This window comes from Malus domestica, chromosome 08 (assembly GCF_042453785.1).
Source record: "Malus domestica chromosome 08, GDT2T_hap1".
NCBI classification, from domain to species: domain Eukaryota; kingdom Viridiplantae; phylum Streptophyta; class Magnoliopsida; order Rosales; family Rosaceae; genus Malus; species Malus domestica.
Genome location: NC_091668.1, coordinates 3,146,427 through 3,162,192, shown reverse-complemented (window position 1 = coordinate 3,162,192; position 15,766 = coordinate 3,146,427). Strand labels below are relative to the sequence as shown.

At 36.6% G+C, this 15,766-nt stretch overlaps 2 protein-coding genes across 2 annotated transcripts; one reads left to right on the top strand and one right to left on the bottom strand.

Moving 5' to 3' along the window:
* Positions 1 to 3,342: 3,342 nt before the first annotated feature.
* Positions 3,343 to 7,389, top strand: LOC103420978 (protein NDL2-like). The gene is made up of 11 exons (XM_008359014.4): positions 3,343 to 3,739; positions 4,529 to 4,628; positions 5,135 to 5,232; positions 5,373 to 5,461; positions 5,661 to 5,721; positions 5,815 to 5,901; positions 5,988 to 6,065; positions 6,156 to 6,212; positions 6,331 to 6,386; positions 6,633 to 6,768; positions 6,861 to 7,389. Exons 1-11 carry the CDS (start codon positions 3,680 to 3,682, stop codon positions 7,077 to 7,079), a joined length of 1,041 nt encoding a protein of 346 aa, XP_008357236.3. The 5' UTR covers positions 3,343 to 3,679; the 3' UTR covers positions 7,080 to 7,389.
* Positions 7,390 to 11,018: 3,629 nt separating this feature from the next.
* LOC103440596 (homeobox protein ATH1) lies at positions 11,019 to 15,130 on the bottom strand. The gene is made up of 5 exons (XM_029106692.2): positions 13,842 to 15,130; positions 12,245 to 13,491; positions 11,713 to 12,059; positions 11,537 to 11,597; positions 11,019 to 11,452 (listed from the first exon to the last, which is right to left on the bottom strand). Exons 2-5 carry the CDS (start codon positions 13,373 to 13,375, stop codon positions 11,288 to 11,290), a joined length of 1,704 nt encoding a protein of 567 aa, XP_028962525.2. The 5' UTR covers positions 13,376 to 13,491; positions 13,842 to 15,130; the 3' UTR covers positions 11,019 to 11,287.
* Positions 15,131 to 15,766: the final 636 nt, after the last annotated feature.

The following is a 15,766-nucleotide window of genomic DNA, read 5'->3' as shown; positions in this document are numbered from 1 at the left end:
TGTGTATTGTGTGTAAGTTTGAACCAACTTAAGTTGTACAATTTGATTATGTATGCAGTGTATGTATGTATGCATGGTGTGTGTGAGAGTGTGTATGTCCGTGTGAGTGCAATGTGTGCATCTGACCAGTGTATGTGTGTGTGTATATATGCCGTGTGTGTGTGTGTGTATGTATGTATGTATGCAGGGTGTGTGTGAGTGTATGTCCGTGTGTGAGAGTGTGTATGTCCGTGTGAGTATGTGTGTGAGTGTGTATGCAGTGTGTGAGTGTGTATGCAGTGTGTGTGTGTGTGTATGCAGTGTGTGTGTGTGTATGTATGTATGTCGTGTGTGTGTGTGTGTATGTATGCAATGTGTGTGTGTGTGTGTGTATGTATGCAGTGTGTGTGTGTGTGTGTGTGTGTGTGTGTATGTATGCCGTGTGTGTGTGTGTGTGTATGTATGCAGTGTGTGTGTGTGTGTGTGTGTGTGTGTGTGTGTGTGTGTGTGTGTGTGTGTATGTATGTATGCAATGTGTGTGTGTGTGTGTGTGTATGTATGCAGTGTGTGTGTGTGTGTGTGTGTGCGCAGGGCAATCAAACCGGAACTCAAGAAAGTGTTCGTCCAAAGGCTTTTAAGCGACAACGCAAGCGGATGAGGATTTTGGCTAATGTTAACATGGATGTATTTTATTAATCATACAATCTTATGTTATGGCTTATAACTTAGCTTTGCACTAGTATTTTGGCTTATGTTAACTAGCCATTTTGTAAATTATGGAGATCTATTTTGGCTAATGTTAACTGATGTTAACTAAGATTTTCTAAATTATGGAGATCTTCTTATGTACTTGTATTTGTTGAAGTTGCATGTATTGGGCACTATTATTTTTCTTCTGTTGGGTGATAGAGTTTAAACCAAGCTACATTTGCAAATTAAACCTAATTCTATTAGCAGGTAATAGAAACAAAACAATTGTCAATTTTTTTTAAGATTCATAATATACATGGCAAAAATATGCTCCAATTAACCCATATCATGAGATTTGTAGCATTACTCTATTACACAATGGCAAAAATTTGTAGTCCTAGTCTAAGCAAACACAAATCTGGTGAACAGTACTGTTTTTCTTATCCTGCTTCTTAGTCCGACATTACACCAAACGCTTCACTAAATTAGTCCAGCTTAGTCCAGTCTAAGCCAGTCCAGCTTAGTCCCGGCAGCTAGTCCAGTCCGAGACAGTCCGGCGCAACAAACGCACCCTAAGAGACTACATTGTGACTAACTTGTTTCTCAAACTAAATTACAAGCTCTATTTATAGAGAACCAAACCTAAGAAAACCTAACTCGGATGGGCTAGGCCCAAATCCTAAACTAACAAGCAAAACCCAAATACTAAAATAAACCTAAATACTAATATTTTCCAACAATTTTTATGATTTTTTTTTCGACTAAATTTGAATGAGTTGATATATTCACATTGCAAAATTTCATATTTTCCATTGAAGTCAACTGCTATCGATGTTGATATATCCATCAGCATTTCAAAAAATAAACATATCAATATTTTCATCTTTATCTATATTTTAAACATGGCCTACAACGGTAACAATTTGTCTGAGAAAAAGAAAATTGTGACGTGGTTGTGTTTCCCTGGCAATTTCCGTTGAAGGATCGTTATCTGTTCTGAAAAACGTTTACTAAAAGGACCGAAAATTGCGTGAAAACTTAACGTTTGCATTGCTGTCTGGTGTGTGCTAACGACATATACCAATAACTTGATGAAGAAAAATTAAATAAAAAAAAATTATGATATATAATTGCATGGTTGCACTTACAAGTTATTTCTGGCCACATGATGTCTCAACGGCTGAATCCTTTGGTTGTGATTATGAAAGCTTACCATGCTTAGCAAATAATAATAATAATAATAAATAAAAATTAAGTAACAATAGGCTTTCAAATCTTTCAACATCGTTGAATATGAGCAATACAATCCATGTGTGTGTATTCTAATTTTGGCAACATGCATAAGTATTTAAATTGAAAGGACTATTGCCACCACAAGTGGCTCAGTGAAAAAGTGTTCAATATTATGTAAGATGTGAATCTACCTGATCGTGGTCACGTAGTACAATTCTCAACTAACTTCGACCTGAAAATGATGAGTAACTATGGTTCACCACTAGTTGTGTTTTTTTTTTTTCAATGAAAAAGGACCACAACTTGGTCCTATTTGTGTGCTAGTATGAATATGTTTTGACTAATATGCCTTAATATGACGGAAAACGATAAGTGATCAAAAGTATTTACCTGCATGCTATTTTTGTTATAATGGGCAAATTTCTTGCTGCATTTAATATATAATAGTCAAGAGTTCGGAAAATGACTTTGATGCCTCATTTGGTGTTTATGATTGATTTGGATTAACGAAAATAGTTTGAAAACTTTGAGTTTTAATGAAAATGACAAAATAAAGGGTAAAATTAATAATACCAGAATTGACTTTTTAGTGTAAAAATATAATTTTTTATTAAAGTAAACAGTACGGTAGCTTTTCGTTAAAGTTGTTTATGAAAACATGAATGTTCATTATGCATTGCGTCCAAATGAACCTAAAAGCTAAAGTAAGACTGCAGAACACGTACTTCTCATGATCCCCACAAAATAGTAAGATTAATTGCTAGATTCAATACGTGCCATAACAGATCTCTAATCAGAAATGCTTTGCCACTTAAAGTCGATCCTTCTCACATTTTATTGTCGAGAGTCTAATGATCATTCCGCTGATTAACCTCACACAAAATAAAAATTTTGATTTCTCTTTGCACAAATCAAGATTCGAATTTTCTAATTTTTAGACTTCAAGATCATGAGAGTATTCAAATTCGCCACTTATTATCTGCCCACTGCAATTAATAGGATTAATTACTAGGGCGTAGTAATTGATCCACCCAAAATCCACATATATTTTTGAATATAATATCCTTGTTATTTTGATACAGACACGTAAATAATAGCTAATGCTTGATGTACCCACAATTGCCAACATCATGGGTTATTTACAACCTAGCCCTTGCTTCAAAAAGCAACTAACATTTTTTACTAATTTTGTCTTAAAAAAAAAACTCCAAATACGACTTTCGAAAAAGAAAAACAACTTCAAATACATAACTAATTCAGCCGTAAAAAAAACCCAAAAATAAATATAATCTGTTTAAAAAAAAAAAAAACTAAAAGGTTAGGGTTTGGATCTTTTAAAGAAAAAATAAATAAATAAATAGGGAAAGCAAGGGTAATTTAGTAAAATTGCAAAACTGTCGGCCTCTCGGTCTTAACTCTGGTTAAATCAAACCCCCGTTCATACATACGAACAGCTCGTGAGACATCTCTGGGGGATTTAGCGTCGGTGACTCGGTTCGCGACTCGTTCAAGTTCACAGTGAGTCAACATTTAAAGAAGACAGACAGAGACAGCAGAGAGAGAGAGAGAGAGAGAGAGAGAGAGAGAGAGAGGGGAGAAAGATTTGTATTTCCATATTTATATATAAACCAAGGAAACCAAACCCATTGCCTCGGCCATTTGAGGATTTGTATTTCCATATTTATATATAAACCAAGGAAACCAAACCCATTACCTCAGCCATTTGAGGACTTTAGAGAGAGAAGAGAGGGGAGGGAGAGAGAGAGAGAGGGGGAAAATGGGGGATTCAAGTGATTCAGTGTCGGTGGATATGGAGGGGGTTTCTCTTGGCGGAAAGGTAAACAAAACAACCCACATTCCTGAAATTTTGTATTGTATTTTGCTTTTATCAAACACTTTGTTCTGTTTGGCTGCCAAGAAAATTTTGAAATTTGCATAACGCAAAACGTATTGCGTTTGATTCTGCTATTTCCGAAATGCCCAACTCTTTGATTACGAAAAATGGGTGTTGTTGAGAGGAATTGACTATTATTTACTTGTTCATCTGGAATGATTGCTGCAACATTACTTTTTCTTAATTGCAGGCTGATTAATTCTGATTGTCTATTTATTTTTGGATTTTTGTTAAATTTTTTTTTCTTTTGAAAAGCAAATGCATTTTTTCTCATTTGGAAGCTGAGTATATAAGTCAATTATCTAGAAAATAGTAGTAGTTTAATTTGTCTGCTTTGGGAAATATATTCTATTTGGTTGGCTAGTAACTGGAATTCTGATATTCTTGGAGTCAAAAGATTAAAAGATTCAAACTTTCTTTATTTTGATGATTGGTAATGTGCCCATATGAGCAAAAGTAGTCAATTTTCTACTTTGTTGTTAAGGGTACTAACTGCACATGAACACTTTACTTTTCTTCTTGATGGTAATATTCTTTGGTATGGTTGGTATTCTCATGATCTCATCTCCTTGGAGCAAATTACTTTTCAACGTGCGCCGTTTAACTCCTGAATGCTGATTCGCAGTCATAAGAATGTCACTGTTCTGTTTTTAGAACTTTGTATTTGTTTTGCTCAATTTACTTTCCTGAAATGTTGTCTAAATTGTATCTGGTTATGGAATATCTCTGCAGGAGCATCTTGTAAGAACCTGTCTTGGTTATGTGTCCGTCGCTGTGTTGGGAGATCCGGACAAGCCAGCTCTTGTCACGTATCCTGATTTAGCCTTAAATCGTAAGTAAAACATAGCTTAGCTACCGGTAATTGTTGTTTGGATTGGTTGTACTTTTGGTTTGTCTTTGTCTTGTATACGTGGACGTGTGAATTGAACTTTATTGCCCGGTAGTTTAGTTGATTGATCTTACCCATTATTTTCAATTCCAATTTTTTTAGTAGAACCCTGCGTAAAGCGGGAGCCTTGTGCACTGGGTACGACCTTTAATGAAATTGTTCATAACCCTGAAATATCATGTGTAGTAAGAAAATATTTTGATCAATTTCTATCTCTGATTTTTTTTTTGTTATGAATGCAGTTTCCTAACTAGTTTGGCTCTGCTTTTTTTTTTTTTTTTTGCCTGAATTGGAGAAATTCTGTCTAAATTTTTTACCACTTAGTACAAGTATTTAAAATCTTGAGCATCATGGATTATCTCAACCAAACATTTCAACGTCATCGTTTCTTTTCGTGGCATTACTTTGAAGTTCCAACTTAACATTTGTCTTATTATCTGATTTACCAGATATGTCCTGCTTTCAAGGATTATTCCTTTGTCCAGAAGCTTGTTCCTTGCTGCTCCATAACTTTTGCATATATCATATCAGTCCTCCTGGGCATGAGGTTTGTAATTCAATAACTTGACTACATATATGGCTTCCACTTGATTTTCCTGACTTTATTACTGGTCAAATTTTCTCTTGTATTGAGTGCTATTATTCACATCGTGTCTGATCTCATGCTTTCTTCAAAAACTTTTTCAGTTGGGAGCTTCTGCAATCAGCCTTGATGATCCTTTGTATTCTGTTGATGATTTAGTAGATCAGATTGCTGAGGTTCTCGATTTTTTCGGGTAAATGAAATTTTCATTTCATGCTCTATTTTATGTGAATCGGGAGCTTGATTTCGAGTGATCTGAATTAGTTGTCTGTTCATTAGAATGCTTCTGGTTTAGTCTCTCATTCCCATTTACTAAACACAAATAAATCATGATCCTTCGATGGATTGAAAAATGAAGGGAGTTACCCTGACCTCTCTTTCTCTCTCCGTAGACTCGGTGCAGTGATGTGTATGGGGGTTACAGCTGGAGCCTTCATTCTCACCCAATTTGCTGTAAGATAGTGCTGATTAGTGCTTATATGTGTTCCTTATTTTTCAATAAGTCCTTAATAGATCGTCTGATTTTTCTATAACTCTTGATAACAGATGAAATATAGACCACGTGTCATGGGTTTGATACTTGTTTCTCCTATATGCAAATCAGCCACTTGGACAGAATGGTTGTATAATAAGGTTTTGTTTCTCCCCTTCCTGGACCTTTGACCATATTGGGTTTAAGAAAAATCTGGTTCTCACATGACTTTTCATGTCATTTTCAGGTGATGTCGAATTTACTCTACTTTTATGGCATGTGTGGGGTGGTTAAGGAGATATTGCTTAACCGGTACTTCAGCAAGGTCTGCCACTGTTCTAGTTGAACTCACATATATTTGTGTGCCGGCATCTATTTTTGGTTTGATTGTTTAAGTTTTAAATCCTGGCTTCAGGAAGTTCGTGGTGGTGTTCAAGTACCAGAGTCAGATATAGTTCAGGCATGCAGAAGAGTTAGTGTTCTAGCCTTTATTACCTTCTCTTATTATGTTTTGTTCATTGTCTGTCTAAAACCAACAGTGATGGTGGTTAAGTGCTGATCACATGTCGAATGTGTGTATGCTCTTACAGTCGCTCGACGAAAGGCATAGTTCAAATGTTTGGCGGTTTCTTGAAGCAATGAATGGGTAAATTCCTTTCCGGAGATTTTTCTTTATATTTTTATTTTATGATCAATCCCATTAGGCAAATCACCCTCTTGGGGAGGGCTTGTCCACAGCAGACAAATTATCAATGTGATATTTGCAATCAGTGTGGCATTCTGTAGTGTGAACCTCACAAAATGCATTCAGGATGCTTAATAATAAGAACTTCATATTCGGAGTTTGATGCATTAGGTGGCATGGGAGTAATTCTGTTTTTTGGTCTCACAGGAGGCCTGACATTTCTGAAGGATTGAGAAAGCTACAATGCCGTACGCTAATATTTGTTGGGGACAGCTCTCCGTTTCACTCAGAAGCTCTGTACATGACCTCAAAACTTGATAGAAGATATAGTGCCTTGGTTGAGGTATGCAACCCGGATCTAATTTGTACGGTCATATCACGTTTTAGTAGTATCTTTCCATGAATTTAAAGTCAGGACGTGTTGGTGACCTGCAGGTTCAGGCATGCGGGTCAATGGTGACAGAGGAGCAGCCACATGCGATGTTGATACCGCTAGAGTACTTCCTCATGGGATATGGTTTATACAGGCCTTCTCAGTCTAGTGTCAGCCCAAGAAGCCCCTTGAGTCCTTCCTGCATCGCACCTGAGCTTCTTTCCCCAGAAAGCATGGGCTTGAAGTTGAAACCGATAAAAACTCGGATTCCTCATTCCTGAAAGAAGTTGAAAAAGGGTTTGCAAAACACGTTTCTTTTATGTAATCTATCTGAGTTTTTTCATTTAGATTTTTGGGGGTTGAATAATGGTAAGGGGATTATAAGCGGTTCTGTAGATATAGAGAAAGAAAGAGAAAGATACAGGGGATAAAATCACAAGGGAAGCAGATATGATTCTTTCATTTGTAAACACAAATGTCAGTTGATGAAGGGGGAGGTCTAGTTGTCTGTATATCGTCGAAATAAACATTTAGTGACAAACAAATACGTAAATCTCAATAATGTTATAAAATGGATGATGAACTTGTATCTTTCTTCGTGTTCTCGATATGGTTTTTCTGTTGATTGATCGATTTTCTTCTCTTGGTTTAGTTTTTGTTCTTATGATAAGTTATCGGGTGCCGGTTGCACCTAAAACTTGCTGATCTTTAGTTGTTGATTCATCAATTTTCTTCTTTTAGTTTTTTTTTTTTTTTTTGTCTTCTCGTAGTTATGATTAGGGGTGGATTTTTTTGCCAAATTGCCATGCCAACAGAATTGCCAACCGTGCCATACCGATTTTATGCCAAATTTTTTGTACCAATCGGTAATGGTACGGTATTGTACCGTACCGAAATTTCATGGTACGGTATTGGTAATGGATACCATTACCACGGTATTACCGTACCATACCGAAAATACAATATAATTTATAATTTATAATTTATATAATACATAATTATATAACACATATTTATAATATTCCAATAATTTGAAAATAAAACCCTACTTATATTAGCATTGTTGTTGGTGACTTTGATCTCTTAAAATTGTGGAAATCAAACACAAAAGAGTTCCTAATTCTTTCACAAATAGCCAAAATATCTTTGTAACCCCCATTTCTACTGTTGCTAGTGAAAATGCATTTAGTCTAGGGAGGAGGGTTGTGAACCCTTTTAGGGTATCCTTGACTCCTAAAATAATAGAGGCACTAGTGTGTACTAGTGGTTGGCTTAGGGCAGGTGAAGTAAACTTCTACAAGGACCAACGGAAGATATGCTTCAATTTTACAAGGAAATAGAAGAAGAGAAAACAAGAAAGATATGCTTTAATTTTTTTAGTAAATTTGTTATTAAATAGTTTTCAACTTTAATTCTTCTTGCTACTAATTAATCTTTTTTATTTGTTTGTAATGTAAGTTTGACACAAACTCAATCTTCTACAAGTTCAATGCCTCCTCCAAAAGCTTCAACATCTCAAGCTTGAATAACTAATCAATGAATTCTCCTTTTTGAAGTTTACTTCCAATTTTCATTTGGTTTGAAACTTTAATTTCTATTTGGATTGTTAACTTCTATTTGTTTTGGTTCGTAACTTCTATTTGGATTGTAAGCTTAATTTTCATGATGAATCTTGATGCTTCATTTGAATTATTATGTGTGTGAATTGTGAATGATGAATAATAGATGAATTTAATCTATAATGTATGAGATAAAGGTACAAAAAAAAAAAGTTTTGCCCTTGAATTGGGTTAAAAAAACAAAAACATATTTTGTCCTAAAACAAAATGGCAATTACTATTGCCATACCATGCCAACCAAACTTTTGGCAATACCAAACTTCGGTATACCGAAAGTTTGGTACGGTAATGATAATAGATTTAACCAAACCGAAAATTTGGTACGGTAATTGGTACAAGAGTTTTGGTACGGTAACCGTACCGAACCCACCCCTAGTTATGATACGTTGATTAAAGCAGGAGCCTGTCGCACTCAAAACTTGCTGATCTTTAGTTGTACTACAAAACTGATAAGTTACGTGAAGACAGGTTCTTTTAGGTTTCATTGATGTGGCACACTATTCAACTTTTGGTGGTGGATAATGTGTCAGCCCAAGTAGCCATCGATCCTGGTTGGCACAAATATGACTCAATTAATTACTCTGCGGTAAAGGGGAGGGACTTGATGGAGTCTGTCATGGCCTGCATGATATAAATGGTTTGGTTGTGCATGCCTATAAACTATGGACAAGGTCTGCCTTCCACTTCCGGTGTCCTCCGTGCTCTCTTGTTTGTGTGGTCACCGTTAAGTGACGTCAACATTTTATATTACTATTCATTTTTGTCTTATTATATTTATAAAAAAATAATATAAAATGTTGAGGTGGTTTAGATCACACAAAATAAAAGGGCACGGGGAGGGTACCGGAAGTGGAGGGCAGACAATCCTTGTCTATAAACTATTGGTTCATTTCTTTTACATACCATACTTTCTCTTTTGTCGTTACGTCGTCAAATTGTAAATTTATATTATTAGTTATATCGATTATTGCTTCAACGTGCGACTCAAATTCATAGTTTAACAATATAATTATGCCAATAAAAAAATAAAGTGGTAAAGCTAAATCATTCCGTAGATGTAGAGGTACACAGCAGAGTTGGAGCCAAAACGAGTAGGAAATATGGATGGTATTCTTGGCGTCTCAAATCCCAACCACCGGCAAGGAATTGTGCCCACACCATATGTTAAGCCAGTCAATCAGGATAGCGTGCTTACTTTTTGGTACTCGACCTTGAATTTCCCAACTTGTAGATTAGAGTAAGTTTATAATATCATCTTGTTAAACGATCATGGCAAGGAAGCGGAACTGGAAGGGCATTTTGAAAGGCATCATGGGCAGAGGCAGATACCGAACTGCTTGCAATCAGTTGGATCCAAATGGTTACTTCTCTCTTTGCCAGACTAGTCTCCTTCTTCAAGCTTCAAACCAGAAGCACCATCTGATGAAACAGAAGCTCCATCTCCAACATAGATGGAAGTGTTTCTTCCCGTCTGATGAAACAGAAGCTTGGATCTTTTCCATCACTAAACCCTGCAGCAACACCAAGAAGCGCTTTCTAGAAAGTATTTAGCAGGACTACCAAATGCTTCCTACAAAAGCACTTTGATTTTTAATAAAAAATTCCTACAGGCTTATTATAAAAGCACTTCTAGTAAAAAGATTTATGAGAAAAGTGTTTTCTACAAAACCAGTCGACGGAGGCATCCTAATTTACCTTTGCATGCATGTGCGACAATTATAAATCACAAAAATTAAGAAAGTGATTTCCGTACATTTTTTTTCTTCATTTTTTCACATTTTGTTTATTTCTCGCATTTGAATTGAATAAATGAAAGGTTTCAAAATTAGCGTGCAAACGAAAGAAGAGGTGTGCGGAAATGTTACACAACATAATAACATTTATGTTCATAAGGAAATGAAATTACCCAAAAGCATGGATTGGAACCCTCTTCAAACACTCTGAAATGTCCTCAACCGTCTTTCCATGTACATGAAGCTCCGCCATCATCCGATCCTGAAAATTACGTGACATTCGAGTTACATACCGCTGTGTGTTCGAAAATTCGTTGCCATGTAGGGAGGAGCCCAGTGAACAAGTTTTTGACACCCAGTCCACGACCCAGTTGTTGCTGTCGCAGTCGATGATCGTCTTGTCAAAGTGGAAAACAACGACCATCCCCGCCGCCATTGCTCCGAAATGATCAAAGAGTGGTGATGGTGGTAGTCGAGTTAATTGTGAGACAGGAGGGTTAAGCCTTAAAGTGTTTTTATAGGGTTGGCTTAGTGCTTACAGCTTAGCAAGCACTAAGTCCCTAAATTTTGGAATATAAAGGAAGAAGAAAATGAGCAAGCACATTTTTACGAGTGCTCCGCAAATCATAATCAGACACACAAAAAATTAACACATTAAGAACACGAGAAGTGTATGGGGAAGTACGAATTTACGATCTGTCTAACAAGAAACGTCACCTTGCTTGGAAGGAGCAAAGAACTCTTTGACGGGTTTTGATTAAGAAGAGAAATGATTCCCGCACACGGCTTTTCTTCTCATGCACATTCCCATTTATTTCCGACCCAAATCAAAGCAAGATCAATTAATAGAAATAAACAATGACGTGCAGAAGATGAAAATGAGTATTCATAAATAATTTTTATATTAAAAAGGTAATTAAGGTTAATATTTGGGTTAAGGGAAATAAATTATTTAGAACCCAAGATTAGGCATCGGTTATCAGAACTTCAATTGTGCTTTTGCTTACAAGAAACTACTCCTTAAAGCTTTTAGCTTTTGCATAGAGGAATATACACTTGCAATATTTGCATTGTTTCCCTACAAAATGATCCAGAAATGCCCATTCCTTCCATTTGCTATGTACCTTCCAAAAACCTTCAATTGACACCAAATTTGTGAGTGTTAATCCTAATGTGGTGGCTTTTGTGGTTTCTCTCGAGGTTTTCGTTCTGACGAGTCTTTCTTCGGTTCATCTCCGAGTACATTTCATCTATCATCGGTTTCCATAGCCGGACACGAGCATTTATGAACCAATTGGATACCTAGCATAGCCAAATATATAGAAAAAATAATGAGTTCTTTGAAGCTGTGGATTCAAATGCCCAATAAAATCAGTGATCACGCACCTGGTTTCTTGTCAATCCACTTTTTACTGCAAGAACATGCTTCTCCGAATCTTTAGGGTACCTGAAAATCGATTAAATTGATAAGACATGTTATTGATAAGAGATTGTTTGAGCACATAGGCGAAGACGGGCATTAGAGTATGCAAAACTCTTAAGACGTTCGTGAGAAAGCTCACGGATGAAGGAAGTTCTGAAACATCCAGGCGCGTAACACTGAGACGGATCTTTCAGGTAAGCCTCTCTGAGGTCTCCATATTTGATGTTCTTTCTTCTTTAGATGCTGAAGAGCCAACTGCTTTTGGATTTCAAAAGACCTTTCACTCTCACTGGGGGATGCAGTGCTTGAATTTTCACTTATTGAAAGGAAATGTGCGCTAATCCGCTCCCTCAGACTTTTATACAGCACAGATATGGTTTGAAGCGCAAAACGAGCGTGTATATGAGGATCTGTCTCAGTTGCAGCATGAAATGCTGATACAACTGTATGAATCTCATCGGCACATTGGTTGTAGCAGTCATCAAGCTGCATCAGAAGAAACAATATCAATCTGTTACAGTGCCCAAATACTAGTTCTAAGTCCAACACATCATAAAGAAATGTTTCGGAACAAGAAAATTCGGGTTGTCCACACCCTTTTGGAAAGAAAATTTAATTCATTACCAAATCAGATAATTTAGACTGATTATGAGCACAATACAACTACATACCGTCTGTAAAAGGGCCAGCAATTTGGTTTTCTTTGCTTTGATTTCCTGTTTTCGCACTGCAGGCTCCTTTGGTACCTCAAATCTACCATCTAAACCATCATCCATCGCCGACATCCCACTCTCAGACACAAGCCTGACAGATGAAAAACTCGACTGGTCTAGATTTTCTAGCGAATAATTTGCAATATCAGAAAGTATTTCCTGAACCACATGAAGATATCTTGATCCACATATTACTTGGGATAATTGAGGTGGTTTGCAAGAACTGTAACTCCCGGAAAGCTTCTCACTGTTACTAGAATTTTGCTCTGGTGAGGTAAACCTTGTTTGATTCAGACAAGGCCGAGCAACCCCTGATGAACCAACATCGGGATATTGCTTTCTGATATCCAAAGGCCTGGACGTGGCAAGAGTTAGAGCAAGCTCGTTACTAAATTTTGAGGAACTGTAAGAATTATATGCCATCACACTTGCACCATCTGATGATAACCATCCATTTGGATCCACATTTCCAACGGATGAATAAGGTTGAAGTCCTGTTCTTACTGAAGATCTTTCACCAAGTTCCGAAAGAGCTGAGTATTTGTTGATCTCCCATTGTCTATTTATGCTACCAAGCATTTCATCATATCCACAATTCACAGCGGTCGCGAACAGAGAATTCGAGTTGTTAGAGCAGTCATTCGAAACATAAACTTCTGAAGAATTAATCGGCATTGCTGAAATTGCTAAATTGTTGAGATTTTCTTGAAGACTACTACCCCTTGCCGCAAAAAGTGCAGCAAGTGAAGCAGAAGATTGAGGTGTTGCTTGGAACAACGTGCTATCTGCGAAACTTGAACTTACGAATGAAGAGTCTCCCACATTGTTCCTTCTTTGAGAAGTAAGAAATGGACTCATTTCAGCCACACTAACGCCGTTTGCAGCGATAAGATCAGAATCAGAATCCATGACAGGTTCTCCTTGAAAGGTCGAAAGCACTGGAATCAACGCCATCATACGGTTTTGATGATCGAGATCAAATGAATTGGACTGAATAAGTGAGTTCATTGTTGTGTGTGGTACAACCCCCTCCATGACAAGAGAACTTCGGCCATCCGCCCGACCATTATACATCTCGTTATCCATCATATCACAGGGCAACAAACTTCACATTTCATTTGGCATTACTAAAAATCAGGGAGATGAATATTCTATCAGGCAACTCTCTTCCAATCATGAGCTAATCAATTTCAATCAATCTTTGCCTGGAAAAATTTAAAACTCAGGTTAATTTGCACCTACATTTCAGATTTATAACCCAATATAGTTTCTTTTCATAAACTAATCTAAACTACGAAGAAGGCGATTAGTAACTTTGCCAGAGAGGCGAGAGCACGTTACTCTAGCCAACTTGGCCATGTCAAAGATTAAATGTATAAACTCAGTGAGAAATTTAACAAAACTGCGAACTTAATACTGCAACCAGTAGCAAATTATGTGCTTTTACAAGGAAAAAAAACAAAACTAACTGCATAAATTAGGGTAAAACATATAGTTAACAGTTTATAAACTAAATATTGCAATCAGTAACAAACAAGCCATGAATGTGACAAACCTGAGAACGCAGATTCTTCCCCAAAACACCTTCTCTGAAGCAAATCAAATTTATGAAAAACCTTCAAGTAGATTCATGGGACTTTTCCCATATCAGACCCCCAAAACTTCCAATGAAAAGAAAGGTGGGAATGTTGATTGACTCAGAATGTTTGTATAATTCTCGTAGCAAGAATAATAAAACCAGAAAGCTCACAAAAGATATGATTCTTTTGCTTTATCCTTAAAGCCAAAAAGGAGTACAACGCAAAAAATAAAATAAAAAGGAAGGCAGAATATGCAGTGGTGAGCTAGTAACTTTGTTCCTTCTTTAACAAAAAAAGCAAGGAGAGAAAGCTAATGAGGCCTCACGCATTCTCCTTCCCTCCCACCTTTCTCCAATCACAAGAAATATAAAAGCAACGCAAAAAGTTGAAGTCTTTTGTTTTGAATGAACAGAAAAGTGGGATTTTTTTTACTTTCTTTCAAGCTAAAAACCAAAACCCAAGAGACTGAAAATAGTTTCAGGAATCAGAGGACCCATCAAAGTTTCAGAGTTCATCTCTCTCTCTCTCTCTCTTTCTCTCTCTCTCTAGCTTGAAGCCACAAGATTTAAAGGAAGAAACAGAAATGGGTCTGAAAAATAAAGGACGCCCATCTCTGAGAACCCAATAAAAGAAACAAAGAGAGGGAGAGAGAGTGAAAAAAGCCAAAGAAAACTAAAACTCACACATGAAAAAAGCTTTTGTCACAGAATTTAAGTGCTTTTGTCACAGACGTGGAGTTGAATGCATGAAAATATGAAATGGACCCATTTAATTTAATTAAGCCATAGAGAGAGAGAGAGAGAGAGAGAGAGAGACTCTCATTTGCTCTGCAGAGTTTAGAGAGGGCCCATGCATGTCTTTGCCTTCTCACATTCTGATCTTTTTTGTCCTCCTCACCACCTCTCATTATCTGCTGCTTATCTGCAATCATCACAATCAAAATATCTGGATTCTCTCTGATCAACCCACTGTTCTTGGCAGGTCCCCTCACCCCCCATTTTTCCAGAGAGAGAGAGAGATAGGGTGGAAAAAAAGAGTTAAAGCCCTTTGCTTTTTATCTATTTTTGACCCCCAAAACCCTGATTGATTGAAAACCAAGAGTAAAATATGGCAAAGAGCTCTCTAACTTTCTCCCCAGAATCCAACAATTAAAGGCTTTAAAAGCAATCTGAAAGGTGACAATGCTGATGAGGGGAGAGAGAGAGAGAGAGAGGAGATTGAGAGAGAGCCAATGCACTGTGGCAGCAGCTAGCTACCAGTGTACTTTTGTACACATGCAGAAGAGATGAATGAAAAAGAAAAAAATAAAAATAACAGACAGTGCTGATGCAAGCAAGACCCCAAAATCTCTGATCAGAAAATCTTGATGATGAATTTATGAGAGCAATTGCAAATCACACCACTTTTTCACTTTTTTTATTTTTTTGCATGAATGTCCAAATCTATATTATTTAACCCTGTGGCCTAATTAATAATTTATATATAGACTACATTATTATTATCTAAGTAGGGTTTTTAAAAATCTAGCAAATGATGATGAGAATCTGCATAAACTGGAGAGGAAAGATCCCACAATGATGAAACAGTGGGTTTTGTGCTTGAAGTGATCTTGTTTTAAATTCTTGGATCATGAATTTAATACTGATAAATAATTAAGTAATTTCCTTCTCCTTCAAAAAATATTTGAAAAAATAAAGATACTGGGGGGTCCGGATGATGTGACAGTACATGCAACCTGCTCTGAGATTTTGCTGGTCATGTGCCTGTACATGATTTGGCGGATACAAAGTACATACACTCAAGTAATCAACCACTGGAAAATTAGAAAAGATAGGGTTATGTCTATATTTATTTTTATTTATCACACATTTTAGATAAATTTTTATCTATCGAATTAAAT

Excerpts from the sequence above, each read along its gene's own strand:
- LOC103420978 (XM_008359014.4), top strand. The coding sequence starts at position 3,680 with ATGGGGGATTCAAGTGATTCAGTGTCGGTGGATATGGAGGGGGTTTCT. Across the intron at positions 5,462-5,660 it reads GAGGTTCTCGATTTTTTCGG|ACTCGGTGCAGTGATGTGTA; the intron begins GTAAATGAAATT and ends CTCTCTCCGTAG. Across the intron at positions 6,769-6,860 it reads GATATAGTGCCTTGGTTGAG|GTTCAGGCATGCGGGTCAAT; the intron begins GTATGCAACCCG and ends GGTGACCTGCAG.
- LOC103440596 (XM_029106692.2), bottom strand. The coding sequence starts at position 13,375 with ATGATGGATAACGAGATGTATAATGGTCGGGCGGATGGCCGAAGTTCT. Across the intron at positions 11,598-11,712 it reads TTTCAGAACTTCCTTCATCC|GTACCCTAAAGATTCGGAGA; the intron begins GTGAGCTTTCTC and ends ATCGATTTTCAG. Across the intron at positions 11,453-11,536 it reads GTGGATTGACAAGAAACCAG|GTATCCAATTGGTTCATAAA; the intron begins GTGCGTGATCAC and ends TGGCTATGCTAG.